The sequence below is a fragment of the Oncorhynchus nerka genome, linkage group LG28 (assembly GCF_034236695.1).
Source record: "Oncorhynchus nerka isolate Pitt River linkage group LG28, Oner_Uvic_2.0, whole genome shotgun sequence".
Lineage (NCBI taxonomy): Eukaryota > Metazoa > Chordata > Actinopteri > Salmoniformes > Salmonidae > Oncorhynchus > Oncorhynchus nerka.
This window is the reverse complement of record NC_088423.1, coordinates 50,426,720-50,449,160: the sequence shown is the minus strand read 5'-3', so window position 1 is coordinate 50,449,160 and position 22,441 is coordinate 50,426,720. Positions and strand designations below refer to the sequence as shown.

At 41.7% G+C, this 22,441-nt stretch overlaps 1 protein-coding gene and 1 long non-coding RNA gene across 3 annotated transcripts in view; one reads left to right on the top strand and one right to left on the bottom strand.

The window, feature by feature from the left end:
• fignl1 (fidgetin-like 1) overlaps window positions 1-22,361 on the bottom strand; it is a 31,590-nt gene extending 9,229 nt beyond the window's left edge. The window contains exon 1 of one of the 2 annotated variants that reach the window (XM_029640926.2): window positions 22,275-22,361. Coding sequence is in view for 1 of the 2 variants with exons in the window: in XM_029640924.2 (XP_029496784.1) it covers window positions 49-55 (7 nt within the window). In the remaining variant the exon portion in view is untranslated. Of the gene's footprint in view, window positions 1-48; window positions 126-22,274 lie in introns of those variants that run through there. The other variant, XM_029640924.2, reaches the window with a different exon arrangement.
• On the top strand, window positions 4,304-5,494 carry LOC135565580 (uncharacterized). The gene is made up of 2 exons (XR_010461704.1): window positions 4,304-4,635; window positions 4,923-5,494. It is a non-coding gene; the product is annotated as an uncharacterized LOC135565580 (long non-coding RNA).
• Window positions 22,362-22,441: the final 80 nt, after the last annotated feature.

Sequence of the window (22,441 nt, the reverse complement as noted above, 5' to 3'; positions counted from 1 at the left end):
AGTGGTTATATCCCATTCACAGGCCCAGCTGGTACAAAAAATGCTTACCGTCCATAGGAAGAGGAGAAGCGAGAGGTTTTACTCCGCCCACGAAGTGACGAAATGTTGTATGGAGGTAAATGAGTGTCGAATTTGGTCAACAATAAAAGATATTGCTACGTGAGGTTTATTTGTTCGAATATAAGTTTCGTAATGGTTAGGTTGTTACGAATCCACTGATATAAGTGGACGCACGAGGCATTTTGGCAACTTTGGAGAGAAAAAACGACTTTATAGCCTGTTGTCATAGCAACAGATAGAGGACTCGTCAAAGATATTTCAATGTGGAGTGCCAGAGGGCGTAAATTCAGATAATTATCAGATTGTCCGTTCGTAAATTCAGAGCGTTTTTGCTCTGAGCGTTCAGAGTGCACACTGGACGCTCTGGCTGAGGAGAAGCGTTGATCCGAGTGTTCTGACATCACAACTGCAGTCAAGCACCCAAGCTAACTGGCTAAAGTTAGCTAGCTTGTTAGCTACATCCAGACATAAATGAGAGAACACCTCACTCTGACCATTTTACTTGCCCTAGCAGAGCTGGTTGGGCTGTTTTCATGTCATCCAGAGTGTTGGTGACTGTAACTGTGCTGCCGGCAACCATTTAATTATGCCTCTTTGCCGATGTTTACTGACACCAGCCATGTTCAACTCATCAGTTATTCTGCGCTCTGGCACACTCCGATTAGAGTGCTCAGAAATCGGAGTAGATAGCCAGAGGGAATTTACGAATGCACCCTTAAGCAAGAAGGCCAGAGGAGGTGTGGTACATGGCCAATATACAATGGCTAAGGGCTGTTCTTATTCACAAAGCAATGCAGGGTGCCTGGACACAGCCCCTAGCCGTGATATATTGGCCATATATCACAAACCCCTTATTGCTATTATAAACTGGTTACCAATGTAATTAGAGCAGTGAAAGGAAATGTTTTGTCATACCCATGGTACACGGCTGTCTGACAATCAGCATTCAGGGCTCGACCCACCCAGTTTATAAAACACATTTTAGCATGGACATTGCCATTGAGGGCTTCCACTATTTTAAAGTAGTCAACTGGGTGGGGATTCCTATGAGTTGGGAGCAATCAGCCAATTCAAGAATAATACAATTGACTATTTTTAAATCGAGATAGCCTCAATGCTGTCACAGATGCTATAATGGCACAGATACAAAGATGAGTCCTCTATCTGATGTTCTGAAAGGGTTGCAAAATCAGGACCCCTACAAATCAGCTGGGCTAGACAATCTGGACCCTCTCTTTCTAAAATTATCCGCCACAATTGTTGCAACCCCTCTGAGATCCCCCAAAGATTGGAAACCTGCCGCGGTCATCTTCCTCTTCAAAGGGGGAGACACTCTAGACCCAAACTGTTACAGACCTATATCTATCCCAACCTGTCTTTCAATGGTCTTCGAAAGCCAAGTTAACAAACAGATCACCAACCATTTCAAATCCCAGCATACCTTGCTATGCAATCTGGTTTCCGAGCTGGTCATGGGCGCACTTCAGCCACGCTCAAGGTCTTAAACGATATCATATCTGCCATCGATAAAAGACAATACTGTGCAGCCGTATTCATTGATCTGGCCAAGGCTTTCGACTCTGTCAATCACTACATTCTTATCGGCAGACTCAACAGCCTTGGTTTCTCAAATGACTGCCTCGCCTGGTTCACCAACTACTTCTCAGACAGAGTTCAGTGTGTCAAATTGGAGGGCCTGTTGTCCGGACCTCTGGCAGTCTCTACGGGGGTGCCACAGGGTTCAATTCTCTGTAAACATCAATGATGTCGCTGTTGCTGCTGATTATTCTCTGATCCACCTCTACGCAGAGGTATACTTCTGGCCCTTCTTCTGGCCCTTCTTTGGACACTGTGTTAAACCTGTTGCGACTCTAGGGGCAGTATTTTCATTTTTTCTTTAAAAAAACGTTCCCGTTTTAAACGGGATATTTCGTCAGGACAAGATGCTAGAATATGCATATAATTGACAGCTTTGGATAGAAAACACTCTAACGTTTCCAAAACTGTAAAGATATTGTCTGTGAGTATAACAAAACTGATGTTGCAGGCGAAAGCCTGAGAACAATCCAATCCGGAAGTGCCCCATATTTCGAAAGCGCTGCGTTCCAATGAGTCCCTATTGAGCTGTGAATGTGCCATCAACCAGCTTACGCTTTCTACGTATTCCCCAGGGTGTCTACAGCATTGTGACGTAGTTTTACGCATTTATGTTGAAGAATAGCCGTAGGCGGCTACATTGCGTAAGTGGTCACCTGATGACTCCCAGGGTGACTCTCGTGTAAAATACAGAGGTAGCCATTACTCCAATCGGTCCTACTGAAAAACGAATTGTCCCGACGGATATATTATCGAATAGATATTAGAAAAACACCTTGAGGTTTGATTATAAACAAGGTTTGCCATGTTTCTGTCGATATTATGGAGCTAATTTGGAATATTTTTAGCTGTTTTCGTGACTGCAATTTCCGGGCGATTTCTCAGCCAAACATGAAGAACAAACGGATCTATTTCGCCTACAAAAATAATCTTTCGGGAACAAATGAACTTTGGCTATCTACCTGGGAGTCTCATGAGTGAAAACATTCGAAGCTCATCAAAGGCAAACTATTTAATTTGATTGCTTTTCTGATTTCCGTGACCAAGTTACCTGCTGCTAGCTGGACAAAATGCTATGCTAGGCTATCAATAAACTTACACAAATGCTTGTCTAGCTTTGGCTGTAAAGCATATTTTGAAAATCTGAGATGACAGGGTGATTAACAAAAGGCTAAGTCGTGTCTCAACATATTTCATTTGTGATTTTCATGAATAGGAATATTTTCTATGGATATTTATGTCCGTTGCATTATGCTAATTAGTTTCAGGCGATGATTACGCTCCCGCATGCGGGATGGGGAGTCAGTAGAGGTTCTTAACAAACCTCCAGACGAGCTTCAATGCCATACAACTCTCCTTCCGTGGCCTCCAACTGCTCTTAAATGCAAGGAAAACTAAATACATGCTCTTCAACCGATCGCTGCCCACACCTGCCCGCCCGTCCAGCATCACTACTCTGGATGGTTCCGACTTAGAATATGTGGACAACTACAAATACCTAGGTGTCTGGTTAGACTGCAAACTCTCCTTCCAGACTCACATTAAGCATCTCCAATCCAAAATTAAATCTTGAATTGGCTTCCTATTTCGCAACAAAGCATCCTTCACTCATGCTGCCAAACATACCCTCATAAAACTGACTATCCTACCGATCCTTGACTTCGGCGATGTCATTTATGAAAAAAACTCCAACACTCTAATCAGGAAATTGGATGCAGTCTATCACAGTGCCATCCGTTTTGTCACCAAAGCCCACCACTGTGACCTGTATGCTCTCGTTGGCTGGCCCTTGCTTCATATTCGTCGCCTAACCCACTGGCTCCAGGTCATCTATAAGTCTTTGCTTGGTAAAGCCCCGCCTTATCTCAGCTCACTGGTCACCATAGCAGCACCCACCCGTAGCACGTGCTGCAGCAGGTACTGGTCACCCCCAAATCCTATTCCTCATTTGGCCGCCTTTCCTTCCAGTTCTCTGCTGCCAATGACTGGAACTAATTGCAAAAATCACTGAAGCTGGAGACTCATATCTCCCTCACTAACTTTAAGCATCAGCTGTCAGAGCAGCTCACAGATCACTGCAACTGTACATAGCCCATCTGTAAATAGCCCATCCAACTACTTCATCCCCATATTGTTTTTTTGTTGTTGTTGCTCCATTGCACCCCAGTATCTCTACTTGCACATTCATCTATCACTCCAGGGTTTAATTGCTAAATTTGAATGATTTCACCACTATGACCTATTTATTGGCTTACCTCCCTAAACGTACCTAATTTGCACACACTCTATATAGATTTTTTTCTATTGTGTTATTGACTATACAGTGGGGAGAACAAATATTTGATACACTGCCGATTTTGCAGGTTTTCCTACTTACAAAGCATGTAGAGGTATGCCATTTTTATCAAAGGTACACTTCAACTGTGAGAGACGGAATCTAAAACAAAAACCCAGGAAATCACATTGTATGATTTTTAAGTAATTAATTTGCATTTTATTAAGTATTCTCATTTTGTCTGTCATAGTTGAAGTGTACCTATGATGAAAATTACAGGCCTCTCTCATCTTTTTAAGTGGGAGAACTTGCACAATTGGTGGCTGACTAAATACTTTTTTGCCCCACTGTAGATCAAGTTTTAATGGGGTAGGGTGTTGGGGAGGTTTTTTGGGGGGGAGGGGGAGCGTGTGGTAGAAGTTAGTAGGGATTTATTTGGTTCCTATTTTATTTTCATGGTAGTACAGAATTGGGAAGATCATGAGTGATCGTACATTCCAGCACAGTAGTTGGGGAAATACACTTAAACGATTGTTTGCAGACCTCCATGATATCAGAGAAGAAGAAGATAGCTAGCTAGTGACCGTAGACGGAAGTCGAGGAGTAAAGTCGGGCGAGGTGCATCTGTGACAGCCGGAAGTCGGACACTAATGTGGTTTTCTAACAGCAAGGCTCAGATCAACATGGCAGTGTTGGTTGATTTAGTGAGTTTTTTATGTTTTTATTGCAGAATTATAGATAATTTTTAGTCAATGTTTTGTTGATATAAAACTTCTGTTGATTTCAGCTTTATTGAAAATTGCCCTCCCTGGAATCCTGTGTTTCAGACATAAGGAAGTGGATGGCAGCAAATGTTCTACTTTTAAATTGGGACAAAACAGAGATGTTAGTTCTAGGTCCCAAGAAACAAAGAGATATTCAAAGAGATATTGTGAATTAAATATGCTCTCTCTAATTCTTTATCTTTTTCTCTCTCTCTTTTTCTCTGAAGACCTGAGCCCTAGGACCATGCCTTAGGACTACTTGGCCTGATGACTCCTTGCTGTCTCCAGTCCACCTGGTCGTGCTGCTGCTCCAGTTTCAACTGTTCTGCCTGTGGCTATGAAACCCTGACCTTTTCACCGGACATGCTACCTTGTCCCAGACCTGCTGTTTTCAACTCTCTAGAGGCAGCAGGAGCTGTAAAGATACTCTGAATGATTGGCTATGAAATGCCAACTGACATTTATTCCTGAGGTGTTGACCTGTTGCACCCACTACAACCACTGTGATAATTATTATTTGACCCTGCTGGTCATCTATGAACATTTGAACATCTTGGCCATGTTCTGTTATAATCTCCACCCGGCACAGCAAGAAGAGGACTGGCCACCCCTCATAGCATGGTTTCTCTCTAGGTTTATTGCTAGGTTCTGGCCTTTCTAGGGAGTATTTCCTAGCCACCATGCTTCTACACCTACATTGCTTGCTGTTTGGGGTTTTAGGCTGGGTTTCTGTGTAACAATTTGTGACATCAGCTGATGTAAGAAGGGCTTTATAAATACCTTTGATTGATTGAGTGTTGCCATTGTTTATAAAAGTTATTTTTCTATAATGTCGAAATAAACACGTAGCTAACCTCCATATCACACACACAAACAGAAATCATAATACAATAATATGTGTGTACACATAGTACGATCACATTTATTCATATAAATCCATTGTAATCATAAATCACAGCAAATTGGTTCGTGTTTCAAATCCAATCCAATGTTATTTGTCACATGCTTTGTAAATAACAGGTGTAGACTAACAGTGAAGTGGTTACATGTCCTTTTTCAACAATGACGAGTTAAAGATAATTAAAAAAAAACATTATATATACAGTACCAGTCAAAAGTTTGGACACACCTGCTCATTCAAGGGTTTTTCTTTATTTTTTACTATTTTCTACATTGTAGAATAATAGTGAAGACATCAAAACTATGAAATAACACATGGAATTATGTAGTAAACAAAAAAGAAGTGTTAAACAAATCAAAATATATTTTAGATTCTTCAAAGTAGCCACCCTTTGCATTGATGACAGCTTTGCACACTCTTGGCATTCTCTCAACCAGCTTCATGACGTAGTCACCTGGAATGCATTTAAATTAACAGGTGTGCCTTGTTAAAGTTCATTTGTGGAATTTCTTTCCTTAATGCATTTGAGCCAATCAGTTATGTATGACAAGGTAGGGGTGGTATACAGAAGGTAGCCATATTTGGTCAAATACCAAGTCCGTATTATGGCAAGAACAGCTCAAATAAGCAAAGAGAAACAATAGTCCATCATTACTTTAAGACATGAAGGTCAGTCAATTGGAAAAATTTCAACAACTTTGAAAGTTTCTTCAAGTGCAGTCGCAAAAACCATCAAGCACTATGATAAAACTGCCTCTCATGAGGACTGCCACAGGAAAGGAAGACTCAGAATTACCTCTGCTGCAGAGGATAAGTTAATTCGAGTTACCAGCCTCAGAAATTGCAGCGCAAATAAATGCTTCACAGAGTTCAAATAACATACACATCTGAACATCAACTGTTCAGAGGAGACTGCATGAATCAGGCCTTCGTGGTCTAATTGCTGCAAAGAAACCACTACTAAAGGACACCAATAATAAGAGACTTGCTTGGGCCAAGAAACACAAGCAATGGACATTAGACCGGTGGAAATCTGTTCTTTCGTCTGATGAGGCCAAATTGTAGATTTTTGGTTCTAACCTCTGTGTCTTTGTGAGATGCAGAAAAGGTTGAACGGATTATCTCTGCATGTGTAGTTCCAACCGTGAAGCATGGGGGAAGAGGTGTGATGGTGTGGGGGTGCTTTGCTGGTTTTTATTTATTTATTCTATTTACCCTTTATTTAACTAGGCAAGCCAGTTAAGAACAAATTCTTATTTACAATGACGCCCTACCCCGGCCAAGCCTGGACGATGCTGGGCCAATTGTGCGCTGCCCTATGGGACTCTCAATCATGGTCGGATGTGATACAGCCTGGATGACACTGTCTGTGATTTATTTAGAATTCAAGGCACACTTAACCAGCATGTATACCACAGCATTCTGCAGCGATACGCCATAGCATCTGGTTTGTGATTAGTGGGACTATCATTTGTTTTCAACAGGACAATGACACAACACAAACCAAGGCTAAGTAAGGGCTATTTGAGCAAGAAGGAGAGTGATGGAGTGCTGCATCAGATAACCTGGCCTCCACAATCACCCAACCTCAACCCAATTGAGATGGCTTGGGATGAGTTGGACCGCAGAATGAAGGAAAAGTAGCCAACAAGTGCTCAGCATATGTGGGAATTCCTTCAATACTGTTGGAAAAGCATTCCAAGTGAAGGTGGTTGAGAGAATGCCAAGAGTGTGCAACGCTGTCATTAAGGCAAAGGGTGGCTACTTTGAAGAATCTAAAATCTAAAATAGATTTTGATTTGTTTAACACCTTTTTGGTTACTACATGATTCCATATGTGCTCTTTCATAGTTTTGATATATTCACTATTATTATATAATGTAGAAAATACTAAAAATAAAGAAAAACCCTTGAATGAGTAGATGTGTCCAAACTTTTGACAGGTATTGTATATATACATACAGCGCCTTTGGAAACTATTCAGACCCCTTAACATTATCCACATTTTGTTACGTTACAGCCTTATTCGAAAATGTATTAAATAGTTTCCCCCCTCATCAATCTACACACAATACCGCATAATGATAAAGCTTTTTTTTTATCTACTGAAATATCACATTTACATAAGTATTCAGACACTTTACTCAGTATTTTGTTGAAATTCTTTTGGCAGCGATTACAGCCTCAAGTCTTCTTGGGCATGACGCTACAAGCTTGGGTTCTTGGTCACCTCCCTGACCAAGGCCATTCTCCCCCGATTGCTCAGTTTGGCCGGGTGGCCAGCTCTAGGAAGAGACTTGGTGGTTCCAAACTTCTTCCATTTAAGAATGATGGGGGCCACTGTGTTCTTGGGAACCTTCAATGCTGCATAAATGTTTTAGTACCGTTCCCAAGATCTGTGCATCAAAACAATCCTGTCTCAGAGCTCTACGGACAATTCCTTTGACCTCATGGCTTGGTTTTTGCTCTGACATGGACTGTTAACTGTGGGATCTTATATAGACAGGTGTGTGCCTTTCCAAATAATTTCCAATCAATTTGATTTACCACAGGTGGACTCCAATCAAGTTGTAGAAACATCTCAATGAGGATCAATGGAAAGGATGCACCGGAGCTAAAATTTTGAGTCTCATAGCAAAGGGTCTGAATACTTACATATGTAAATAAGGTATTTCATTATTTTAATATCTTTTTATTTGCTAAAATTTCTAAAAACATGTTTCGCTTCCTCATTATGGGATATTGTGTATAGATTGCTGAGGATGTTTTTATTTATTTAAATCAAATCCATTTTAGAATAAGGCTATAACATAACAAAATATTGCAAAAGTCAAAGGGTCTGAATACTTCCCAAAGGCACTGTATGGTTGAATCGTCAGCATACATGGACACGCATGCTTTGTTTAATGCCAGTGGCAGGTCATTGGTAAAAATAGAAGAGTACAGGGCCTAGAGAGCTTCCCTGTGGTACACCACACTTTACTTGTTTGACATTAGAGAAGCTTTCATTAAAGAAAACCCTCTGAGTTCTATAAGATAGATAGCTCTGAATCCATGATATACATTTACATTTACATTTAAGTCATTTAGCAGACGCTCTTATCCAGAGCGACTTACAAATTGGTGCGTTCACCTTAAGACATCCAGTGGAACAGCCACTTTACAATAGTGCATCTAAATCTTTTAAGGGGGTGAGAAGGATTACTTTATCCTATCCTAGGTATTCCTGAAAGAGGTGGGGTTTCAGGTGTCTCCGGAAGGTGGTGATTGACTCCGCTGTCCTGGCGTCGTGAGGGAGTTTGTTCCACCATTGGGGGGCCAGAGCAGCGAACAGTTTTGACTGGGCTGCGCGGGAACTGTACTTCCTCAGTGGTAGGGAGGCGAGCAGGCCAGAGGTGGATGAACGCAGTGCCCTTGTTTGGGTGTAGGGCCTGATCAGAGCCTGGAGGTACTGAGGTGCCGTTCCCCTCACAGCTCCGTAGGCAAGCACCATGGTCTTGTAGCGGATGCGAGCTTCAACTGGAAGCCAGTGGAGAGAGCGGAGGAGCAGGGTGACGTGAGAGAACTTGGGAAGGTTGAACACCAGACGGGCTGCGGCGTTCTGGATGAGTTGTAGGGGTTTAATGGCACAGGCAGGGAGCCCAGCCAACAGCGAGTTGCAGTAATCCAGACGGGAGATGACAAGTGCGTGGATTAGGACCTGCGCTGCTTCCTGTGTGAGGCAGGGTCGTACTCTGCGGATGTTGTAGAGCATGAACCTACAAGAACGGGCCACCGCCTTGATGTTAGTTGAGAACGACAGGGTGTTGTCCAGGATCACGCCAAGGTTCTTAGCGCTCTGGGAGGAGGACACAATGGAGTTGTCAACCGTGATGGCGAGATCATGGAACGGGCAGTCCTTCCCGGGAGGAAGAGCAGCTCCGTCTTGCCGAGGTTCAGCTTGAGGTGGTGATCCGTCATCCACACTGATATGTCTGCCAGACATGCAGAGATGCGATTCGCCACCTGGTCATCAGAAGGGGAAAGGAGAAGATTAATTGTGTGTCGTCTGCATAGCAATGATAGGAGAGACCATGTGAGGTTATGACAGAGCCAAGTGACTTGGTGTATAGCGAGAATAGGAGAGGGCCTAGAACAGAGCCCTGGGGGATGCCAGTGGTGAGAGCGCGTGGTGAGGAGACAGATTCTCGCCACGCCACCTGGTAGGAGCGACCTGTCAGGTAGGACGCAATCCAAGCGTGGGCCGCGCCGGAGATGCCCAACTCGGAGAGGGTGGAGAGGAGGATCTGATGGTTCACAGTATCGAAGGCAGCCGATAGGTCTAGAAGGATGAGAGCAGAGGAGAGAGAGTTAGCTTTAGCAGTGCGGAGGGCCTCCGTGATACAGAGAAGAGCAGTCTCAGTTGAATGACTAGTCTTGAAACCTGACTGATTTGGATCAAGAAGGTCATTCTGAGAGAGATAGCGGGAGAGCTGGCCAAGGACGGCACGTTCAAGAGTTTTGGAGAGAAAAGAAAGAAGGGATACTGGTCTGTAGTTGTTGACATCAGAGGGATCGAGTGTAGGTTTTTTCAGAAGGGGTGCAACTCTCGCTCTCTTGAAGACAGAAGGGACGTAGCCAGCGGTCAGGGATGAGTTGATGAGCGAGGTGAGGTAAGGGAGAAGGTCTCCGGAAATGGTCTGGAGAAGAGAGGAGGGAATAGGGTCAAGCGGGCAGGTTGTTGGGCGGCCGGCCGTCACAAGACGCGAGATTTCATCTGGAGAGAGAGGGGAGAAAGAGGTCAGAGCACAGGGTAGGGCAGTGTGAGCAGAACCAGCGGTGTCGTTTGACTTAGCAAACGAGGATCGGATGTCGTTGACCTTCTTTTCAAAATGGTTGACGAAGTCATCTGCAGAGAGGGAGGAGGGGGAGGGGAGGAGGATTCAGGAGGGAGGAGAAGGTGGCAAAGAGCTTCCTAGGGTTAGAGGCAGATGCTTGGACTTTAGAGTGGTAGAAAGTGGCTTTAGCAGCAGAGACAGAAGAGGAAAATGTAGAGAGGAGGGAGTGAAAGGATGCCAGGTCCGCAGGGGAGGCGAGTTTTCCTCCATTTCCGCTCGGCTGCCCGGAGCCCTGTTCTGTGAGCTCGCAATGAGTCGTCGAGCCACGGAGCAGGAGGGGAGGACCGAGCCGGCCTGGAGGATAGGGGACATAGAGAATCAAGGGATGCAGAAAGGGAGGAGAGGAGGGTTGAGGAGGCAGAATCAGGAGATAGGTTGGAGAAGGTTTGAGCAGAGGGAAGAGATGATAGGATGGAAGAGGAGAGAGTAGCGGGGAGAGAGAGCGAAGATTGGGACGGCGCGATACCATCCGAGTAGGGGCAGTGTGGGAAGTGTTGGATGAGAGCAAGAGGGAAAAGGATACAAGGTAGTGGTCGGAGACTTGGAGGGGAGTTGCAGTGAGGTTAGTGGAAGAACAGCATCTAGTAAAGATGAGGTCGAGCGTATTGCCTGCCTTGTGAGTAGAGGGGGAAGGTGAGAGGGTGAGGTCAAAAGAGGAGAGGAGTGGAAAGAAGGAGGCAGAGAGGAATGAGTCAAAGGTAGACGTGGGGAGGTTAAAGTCGCCAGAACTGTGAGAGGTGAGCCGTCCTCAGGAAAGGAGCTTATCAAGGCATCAAGCTCATTGATGAACTCTCCGAGGGAACCTGGAGGGCGATAAATGATAAGGATGTTAAGCTTGAAAGGGCTGGTAACTGTGACAGCATGGAATTCAAAGGAGGCGATAGACAGATGGGTAAGGGGAGAAAGAGAGAATGACCACTTGGGAGAGATGAGGATCCCGGTGCCACCACCCCGCTGACCAGAAGCTCTCGGGGTGTGCGAGAACACGTGGGCGGACGAAGAGAGAGCAGTAGGAGTAGCAGTGTTATCTGTGGTGATCCATGTTTCCGTCAGTGCCAAGAAGTCGAGGGACTGGAGGGAGGCATAGGCTGAGATGAACTCTGCCTTGTTGGCCGCAGATCGGCAGTTCCAGAGGCTACCGGAGACCTGGAACTCCATGTGGGTCGTGCGCGCTGGGACCACCAGATTAGAGTGGCCGCGGCCACGCGGTGTGGAGCGTTTGTATGGTCTGTGCAGAGAGGAGAGAACAGGGATAGACAGACACATAGTTGACAGGCTACAGAAGAGGCTACGCTAATGCAAAGGAGATTGGAATGACAAATGGACTACACGTCTCAAATGTTATATGGCAGAGGTTGAAAAGCCATAACACATATGTTTTCTCAACAACAGGTTATGGTCAATAATATCAAAGGCTATACTGAAATCTAACAGTACAGCTCCCACAATCTTCTTATTATCAATTTCTTTCAACCAATCATCAGTAATTTGTGTCAGTGCAGTACATGTTGAGTGCCCTTCTCTATAAACATGCTGAAAGTCTGTTAAGTTGTTTACAGAGAAATAGCATTGGTATTTGGTCAAACACAATTTTTTCCCATCAGTTTGCTAAGAGCTGTTAGCAAGCTAATAGGTCTGTTGTTAGAACCAGCTTTACTACTCTTGGCTTCCCTCCAGGTCTGAGGACAAAGACTTTCCAATAGGCTCAGATTAAAGATATGACAGATAGGAGTGGCTATAAAGTCAGCTACCATCCTCAGTAGCTTTCCATCTAGGTTGTTAATGGCAAGAGTTTTTTCATTATTGATTGATAGCAATACATTTTCCATCTCTCCCACACTAACTTTACAAAATTCAAACTTGCAATGGTTTTCTTTCATTATTTACATTTTTATGCATGAGTAAGATGGCTCACTGTTCGTAGTTGGCATTTCCTGCCTAAGTTTGCCCATTTTGCCAATTAAGTAATCATTAAAATAATTGGAAATATCAAATGTTTTTGTGACGAATAAGCCATCTGATTTGATGAAAAATGGAGTTGAATTTGTCTTTCTGCCCATAATTTCATTTAAAGTACTCCAATGTTTTTTTTCCCATCATTCTTTATATCATTGATCTTGGTTTCATAATACAGTTTCTTCTTTTTTTTGTTGAGTTAAGTCACATAAGTCAGCCAGGCAGATGTGCAGCCAGACTTATTAGTAAACTCCTTTTGCCACATCTCTTTCAACCATACAGTTTTTCAATTCCTCATCAATCCACGGAGCCTTAACAGTTCTACAAGTCAGTTTCTTAACAGGTGCCTGTTTATCAATAATTGAAAGAATACATTTCATAAATTCATCAAGTACAGCGTCTGGATGGTCCTTATTAATCACATTAGACCAACAAATAGTTTTTACATCATCCACATCCACATCTTTTGTATGATCTTATACATTATTTTAGGCCCAGCTTTTGGAACTTTGGCTTTCCTGGATATAGCCACTATATTGTGATCACTGCATCCAATGGGCATGGATACAGCTTTAGAACAAAGTTCTACAGTATTAGTAAAAATGTGATCAATACATGTGGATGATCAGATTACAGGCACTGGTTACAGTGAGAAACTTCCTCTTGAGTGGACAGTTTGATGAAAACCCGTCAATATGCTGGTCCACAAGAAAGTACACCTCTCTGTTTACATCACACACACTATCAAGCATTTCACACATTATTTACATACTGACTGTTAGCACTTGGTGGCCTATAGCAACACCCCGAAAGAAAAGGCAACCACAACACTTCACTAACACTTGACATAATATATTCTCTAAGCATTACAGGGACATGGCTCTGAATATATACAGCAACACATCCCCCATAAGCATTTCTGTCTCTTCTATAGATGTTATATCCTTGTATTGCTACTGCTGTATCATCAAATTAATTATCTAAGTGAGTCTCAAAAATGGATAATATATAAATGTTATCTGGTGTTAGCAAGTTATTGATTTCATGAACCTTATTTCTAAGGCTACATATATTAATATGGGCTATGTTCAGCCCTTTCCTGGGTAGTTTATCAGAGAGACATAATATGGAAAAGAGCAAACAAAGCAAGAGAAAAAAATATACATTCGGCAGTCCATTAATCAGTTGGTGTGTGGTTTTAATTTAATTTGGCTGATTAGGGGGCTTGTGCACATTAGTGTTTTGTTAAGTACTTAGCTAAGTTACTGACTAAGCTAATTATTATTAATGTTTTTGTTGTTGTTGCATTTCAAGTGGGCATTGCTGACAGGCCAGGGCCCATATTCCCAAAGAATCCCAGAGTAGTACTGACTTTAGGATAAGTTTAGCCTTCACACCAAGTAAAATTACATTGACAAGGGGGAAGTTATCCTAGATCATTATTCTTACTCTAAGACACTTTGTGAATATGGGCCCTGGAAGAAAGCTGTTGCCCAATACCTTGCACAGCAGTCTGTTCACCACAGGACCCTGGAGCAGGGGTAGGCAACCTTTTTTTCCAACTAGGCACCACACCATAGGTGCGTTCAGTTAGCTTGAACGTTTGTAACGTTGCAGACTGGTTTGTACTAAACGCAACGTTCTCTTAAAACATTATTGTACTTTTTTATAGGAGTGCAACTTTCACTGGGGATGGGGGATCATGTCCCCCCCAATCTGAAATTGCTTTTTTGTCCCCCCCAGTTTTATCATCGCAATGTGATACAAAAAGCGGCAATGGTGTGCTTAAGTACCATGCGGATGCCTTCGAAGTGGTTGGTTGGGCTGTTTAAAGTGTTCAGCCGGCTAGATTTAGGTCTGCATGGACACTACAGAGCAGGCTGACAGGCTGTTTGAAGGCAAAGCTTCTGGAAGGCAAGCAGAGCAGAAACTGGCTACTCTTTAGTTGACTGATGTAGCTGGCAAGGTAACTGCTGTTTAACTTAACAGAATAAACTAAACCACTGTTTATTCGCAGTGCTGGGCTAGTATTGTAACGTTAGCTAATGTTTCATCACCTCTCAACTGAGGTGAATGAATTAGCTATACTAGCTAGTAGCTACAACAGCCAGGTCAGCTCTATCCTCTAGCTCTCTGTCAGATAGTGATATGAAGTGGCTATTATTACTATATTACAGCAGTTGTTTGTATGGAAATGTTTTTTAGCCTTAGTTTTTTCCAGTTTCAACAGAAGTAAATTAACTTGGCTAGCTTTCGCCAGACGATTTACCGTTAGAGAGAAAGAGCTGGCCAAATGTTGGCTAACGTTAGCTATTATTTTTGCCTCACTCACACTAGACCTGAATCAAATGATAAATCAGCCAAATGATTAAATATTGATATTCTGATGTTTTTTCAGTGCAATGTGAATTTTTATTAGACAGTATGGCAATGTAATGTTATTGATCTGTCAGTTTCCCAGCTAATTCCCTACTTTTCACACTAACATAGTAATAAACAGCTCTAACGTTACAGGCTTCACTGTCATGGTGCACAGTAGAGGTCTTCGTGGGACCAATCTCTTCATTCTGCTCCCGCCAGCCTGCATCTACAGCTTTTCATACCACACTCCGTCTAACTCCCACCCGCTACCGCAAGAACTGGTCCCAAACACAACCGCAGTCCCACCATGTTATTTTAGTGATGCAGCTCACTTGCCAGCCATGGTCCCAGCAATTTTGCGCCCTATAGCCAATATCATATGCGCAAAAATAACTTTTTCACCTGGCCCTTACATGGCCCGAACTTCCACCTTGTGTATTCTACTATTCTAACTCAGTAAGTTGAGACCCCGACTGAGTTCCTCCAAAATGTTTTATATATTTTTCAGTTTTAAAGCAAGTTTTCTGCAGTTCCACACATTTTGCCATGGGGCGGAGAGAACATTTAGCAATTTTATAACAAATTTCATGCAATTCTACCATTTTGCCATGGGGTGGAGATAACGTTTTGAAGCTCATTTCCCGCAATTCTACACATTTTGCTGTGACTTAAGCCATGTTAATGATATCTGAGTGAGAGTAACTAACAAAATCAAAAGGGGCCCCCTGGAGGTCAGGGCCCCTGGGCAAGTGCAATGCGTGACCGGTCGGTATTCGGACATGATAGCTGTCTAGACTAATTTACAAATAAAAAAAATAGTTAGCTGAGATGGCTAATTGAGTGACTGTCATTGACTGACATAACCAAATTTAGAACTTGCACCTTGTGCATTCTACTATTCCGCTTATGTCGCTTATGCCTGGAGCCAGCCCTGACTGTACCTGTTTTTTTTGTGTCATTAATTTATTGTGGCCACCAACAATTGGAATGTGCATGCCACCACCTACTGTGCGGGAGTGTGTAGTCCACAGGAGGTTGGTGGCACCTTAATTGGGGAGGACAGGCTTGTGGTAATGGCTGGAGCGGATTTAGTGGAACAGTATCATTCCATTTGTTCCCGTTCCAGACATTATTATGAGCAGTCCTCCCCTCAGCAGCCTCCACTGTTGTAGTCGATCACGTTACACTTACTTTGTGATACAAAAAACAGTGTGCTGGCTGTGGTGAAAAGGGAAGTTAAAAAGGGGGTGGGGGGGATTGCACCACTAACTAACCCTGCACCTATATCCCACCCTTCTATAAAAACATGATGCTAAGAAGCCAACCGTACTGAATGACATATTATTCAGATCACTTTGTATTGGCCTACTACTCACAGGGAACTGATCTCTTATCCTTGGCCATCATCCTCTCCTCTCCTCCATGCATCAGCATACGACACCTTCTGCACTATGACCCTGACAACCTCTACCTGTCTCTCTTGTACCTGACACTTCTGATCCCCAGAGAACCCCCACAGTTGACATACAGCTTTTTCCAACATTCTACACACACTTTTGTCTCCTGCCCTCCTGACCTACACACTTCTTACATCTTGGAATCAGTCCTTACTACACACTGCTGCAACATGTACATAAGCTTGGCATACATCAGGTGGCGTCACTCCTCCCGATTCTCGTCCTTCAACAAAGCAGTGATTTGTAGATCTATGTAGCTATGCGGAGGGCTAGATTGGACTTATGTTTAACACTTATGTAGGATAGGTGTAAAGCACTATACTCAAATTGGGCCGAATCCTGTGCTCTCCCATTTTACAAAGCTCAATGATAGTCCATGGTGCCATCTGGTGGTGAAGATATACTGTGGCAAGAAAAAGTCTGTGAACCCCTTGGAATTACTTGGATTTCTGCATAAATTAGTCTTAAAATTTGACCTGATCTTCATTTTAGTCACAACAAAAGACAAACACACTGTGCTTAAACTAATAACACACAAATTATTTTATTTTTCTAGTCTATATTGAATACATCATTTAAACATTCAGTGTAGGTTGGAAAAAGTATGTGAACCACAAGGTTAATGACTTTTCCAAAAGCTAATTGGAGACAGGAGTCAGCTAACCTGGAGTCCAATCAATGAGACGAGATTGTAAATGTTGGTTAGAGCTGCCCTGCCCTATAAAAAAAACTCACAAAATTTGAGTTTGCTATTTACAAGAAGTATTGCCTGATTGTGAACCATGCATTGAACAAAAGATATCTCAGAAGACCTAAGATTAAGAATTGTTGACTTGCATAAAGCTGGAATGGGTTACAAAAGTATCTATAAAAGCCTTGATGTTCATCAGTCCATGGTAAGACAAATTGTCTGGAAATGGAGAAAGTTCAGCACTGTTGCTACTCTCCCTAGGAGTGGCCGTCTTGCAAAGATGACTGCAGGAGCACAGCACAGAATGCTCAATGAGGTTAAGAGGAATCGTAGAGTGTCAGCTAAAGACTGAAAGAAATCTCTGGAACATGCTAACACCTCTGTTGACGAGTCTATGATACGTCAAACACTAAACAAGAATGGTGTTCATGAGAAGAAGCCACTGCTTTCCAAAAACAAAACAATGCTGCACGTCTGAAGTTCGCAAAGGAACACTTGGATGTTCCACAGCGCTTCTGGCAAAATATTCTGTGGACAGATTAAACTAAATTTGAGTTGTTTGGAAGGAACACACAACAATATGTGTGTGTATGTGTGTGTGTGTGTGTGTGGGGGGGGGGGGGGGGGTACAGCACTCCAACCTCAAAACCTCACCCCAACTGTAAAGTATGGTGGAGGGAGCATCATAGTTTGGGGATGCCTCAGGGCCTGGACAGCTTGCAATCATCAATGGAAAAAATTAATTCCAAAGTTTATCGAGACACTTTGCAGGAGAATGTTAGGTTATCTGTCTGCCATTTGAAGCTCAACAGAAGTTGGGTGATGCAACAGGACAACGACCCAAAACACAGAAGTAAATCAACAACAGAATGGCTTCAGGAGAAAATACGCCTACAGAGTCCTGACCGCAACCCGATATAAAATGCTGTGGCGTGGTCTCGAGGGGTTCACACCAGACATCCCAAGATTATTGCTGAATTGAAACAGTTTTGTACAGATGAATGGTCCAAAATTCCTACTGACCATTGTGCAGGTCTGATCCACAACTACAGAAAACGTTTGGTTAAGTTTATTGCTGGCAAAGGAGGGTCAACCAGTTAATCACATACTTTTCCCAACCTGCACTGCGAATGTGTACACAGTGTGTTCAATAAAGACATGAAGATGTAATTGTTTGTTATTAGTTTAAGCAGACTCTTTGTCTATTGTTGTGACCTAGATGAAGATCAGATCCAATTTTATGACCAATTTATGCAGAAATCCAGGTAATTCCAAAGGGTTCACATACTTTGTCTTGCCACTGTAGCTAATAGCACACCAACCTCAAAACCTCATCCCAACTGTAAAGTATGGTGGAGGGAGCATCATAGTTTGGAGCTGCCTCAGGGCCTGGACAGCTTGCAATCATCAATGGAAAAAAATGAATTCCGAAGTTCATCAAGACATTTTGCAGGAGAATGTTAGGTTATCTGTCTGCCATTTGAAGCTCAACAGAAGTTGTTTGTTATTAGTTTAAGCAGACTGTTTGTCTATTGTTGTGACTTAGACGAAGATCAGATCCAATTTTATGACCAATTTATGCAGAAATCCAAGTAATTCCAAAGGGTTCACATACTTTGTATTGCCACTGTAGCTAATAGCAGAAAAATTATAGTGTACTGTGGGAATTCAAATATACTTTGTTTAATTGGGGATAATCCGGACCAGTCCAGTATGTTCAAGTCTAATTAGTCCAGTCAAGTGTAGTATTTCACTTCATGTCTCATAATTTAATTTATAAGATCTGCTGGGTATTGATTGAATAGGAGGCAAACTCAACTGACCATTATTAGGCCATACTCTCAAGAGAAAAGATACATTAAATCTGCACATTCATTCAGAGATTTCATCTGTATCCATTTCAAACAACCAAAATAGAGGTTTCTTTTAGACAAAACAAAATACTCTCTATCAAAACCTTTTGACCCTTAGAGTTTCTAAACCCAGAGGCGCAACATCGCGAGACTTCCAGGAACGCTTGCGAAAGAGACGATGCAGACTGGTTTGGGGTTTGAGAAGTCAATGGCCATGTTCGAGAAGATCAAAAACTGCAGTGTATCATGGGTATATTGTGACTGACTGATCAACAAATGGAGTAGTTATTTATGATGCAAAGTTATTTGTAGATCAGTCAGTCGGCAGCCAATTGAGAGAAGATAAACATTATTCCTTAGTTGTAAATTGTCATAAGTAGCTGAACATGTAATTTCTCCAACCTCATAAAATTGACAAACTGACACGTTTTTCTTTTCGTAAACAACTTCATATTGGAGTGCCTTTCATTTGACGGCCTTTACATGCGCAGTTCGGGGCGATGACGTATTTCTGCGCATGAGTTTACAAGTAAAAAAAGGAAAAAAGAAGGCCTGTCTACACGACCTACCAGCTGAGGGAGTGTAATAACACGTTTACCGGTTTCGGTATATTTTGAGTTCAAGTTTGAGGTTCAATGGTGCTTTCAAGACAATTGCGAACTTTGGAAAAAAAAATAGGTAAAGTCACGACGGCAATGATCTTTAGGTCGGAAAGTCTGAGTTCTAGAAAGATGCAAGAGTTACCGATTTGGAATTCCAAGTTGGATGACCGTTAAAAACTATTTTTCCCAGTCGGAGCTAGTTTTTTCCCCCGAGTTCCCAGGTGTCTTGAATGCACTGAAATCAGAAGTCGGAGATTTGTAATGTTTACTGTTAATTTTTGTTGTTTTTCACTTTATATATTCACTTTGTATGTTGTCTACCTCACTTGCTTTGGCAATGTTAACACATGTTTCCCATGCCAATAAAGCCCTTGAATTGAATTGATTTCCGAGATCCAAGTTGGTTTGATAGCGACACACGTAACTAAATATGCCAGGTTCAAAACAACTGGGAACCACCAATACATTCGGCAAGGCCACTGAAGTTCATAACATTGAGAAAGGACAAAAGGGTAAGTTGTCTTTTTCTTTTTTAGTTAACTATTATACTAGATATAGCTAACTTGTAACTCTCATCTAAAATGAGCTAGCTAACTAGCACAATGGATTCCATTCCAACCACAGAGTTATTCTATTTGATAGAGCAACATTGTTAGTTTTTAGTTTCTCTACAATACTTTCATTATAATAGTAATATAGCCTATCATATTCTTTCTATATATATTTTTTTTTTTGGGGGGGGGGTACAGATCAGTTTTGATATTGCAGATAGATTGTGGCTTCCATCAATGTAATTGTCTGCATCAATCCCCCATATAATGTATATATATTTTAAAATATATTTTCCTTTATTATTTCCCCCTAATCCTACCATCCCTCCCAATCCCTCGCCTAGAATATTCTTTACCTTCAACAGATGCACAGCCTTTCGAAGGAAACACTGCAAAGAGCTTTGGGTGTTTAGAAAAGTGCCATGCAATTCCAATCAATTATTATAATAAAATGTTTTGCCATCTTCCATAGCCTGAAGACCATGCCTTTGCACAGAGATGGAAACTGGTAAAAAAGAAGAAAAAAAAGACTGCAAGGTGATAATAAACATCTCCCACATTATCTGCTTTACTTTCCTGGTTTTAAGGTAGATATGAAAAAGTATATCTACCTACTGTAAGGAAAAGTCTATAGCTGCATTTATTTAAGATGTAAAACAAATAAATGATCTTAGTAAGTGCCAAATAAATCAACTGGGTTGAAATCATCTTAAATTGGCCAAAAACCAACAAAGAAAAAAATTAATCTGTGAACATTTATGTGAAAGTGTATGTTTTACTTGTGAATTACTTGTCCGTTTGTTTAAATGCCATTTTAAAAACAATGCAGCTGTAGTCAGACACAGCGGCCAAACACAGCAAAGGTTCCAATTGTCTTTCCACCATTCATTTTTTAGATGGTGAATTTTACAAACACTTCAAATTAAGTACAGTATGTGTTTGGTGTAATTCTTTCTCAGACAAGGTGAGTTTTATCAATATATTTGTCTCAATTTACCCTAAAAAAAATCTAAATGCTAATTAGCAACCTCAGCAAGACTACAAATTCCTGCAGGAAGCTCATGCTCAAGCTCAGATACCTGTGCCTAATCCATGTTGAATCCATGTGCTGTATTGAAATAAATACTTTTAGATTTGTGTAGATTGTTGTGAATTGTTAGATACTACTGCACTGTTGCGTCTAGGAACACAAGCATTTCTCTAGACTCGCAATAACATCTTCTAAATATGTGTATGTGACAAATAAAATTTGATTTTGAATTGAATAAAGTGTTTAATTTCTCTGTCTTGGCTAGTCACTGACTACACTTGAACTAGTTAGAAGAGCAGTAGATAAATAATATTTTTGTATTACTTAGCCTAGATAATTGTTTGTACAGTATGTTGACTCTGGTGTCTGTTTCAGACCTTATGACATTTTTCAAGAATGAGCATTAACAGGGGAAAAGACTGCTATAAGTCTGGCCATGTGAAGAAGTGCAGCTATAGTTAGGGGGCAATTTACCGGTTTGGTGAAGGCCAGCATGAGGGATAGTGTATCCTGTGTCGGTGAGTGTAGCTATTAATTTTGCGCATTTTAGCAATACAATGTGTTCTATGCAGCTGTTAACATTCTACAAGGAAAGAGACACTTAATATTGCACTACAATGTTTTGGGTTAAGACAAGTTACTATGAGTAAGGGCAAACATCATGATAAACTTGCAAACTGGGTTTGAATAAGACATCCGATTATCACTTTGCATGTAGAATATTTGTTTTTATTATATGGATCACGCGTTATCAAACATCACACTCCCTCGTCTGATTGGTCGAATTTGTGGCCGTGGTAACTAGTGACGACTGCTAATGTGCTAGTCGGAACTAGGAAGTTCTGAAATATGCGACTTGCTAACTGGTTGTAGTTATACACGTGCCACGTTCAAAAATGAGGCTGATATTTAATCGGATGTATAAATATGACACCCTTTTAAATAATCGAACAACCTAGAAAAGCACTCATCGCTCAGCATTATTTACAAAAATGTAACAGACGTTAATGCCGTAGTAGTACATTTTCTGTGAAAATCACTACAATACATGTGCTTTAGCTAAAACCCTGGCCTGGCTAAACTATCTAGTTACAAAAAATAAAATAACAAATATACACAAAAATGAGTAATAAAAAACAACATATCTAGCAATTTACCTCTCTAAAATGGGGGTCCTCACCGGGATATGCACTTTATAAACATTTCCGTTATAAATTGCTGTTGTTATGAGGAAATATACCGTTGAAATGTAAATATAACTGTTGATTTTGAATCTGCAGAATGTATTTCATTTAATTACCTTAAGTGAGGTACCAGAATATAAAGACTACAATAACCACAACTGGTTATTCCGCCTGGGAACAATCGTTTGAACCGTCATCGAAGTCGAAATTCCAAGTCGGAAACTCTGGCATCTTTCAAGAGCGCAGTCTTTCCGGCCTGATCATCATCGACGTCATGATTTGA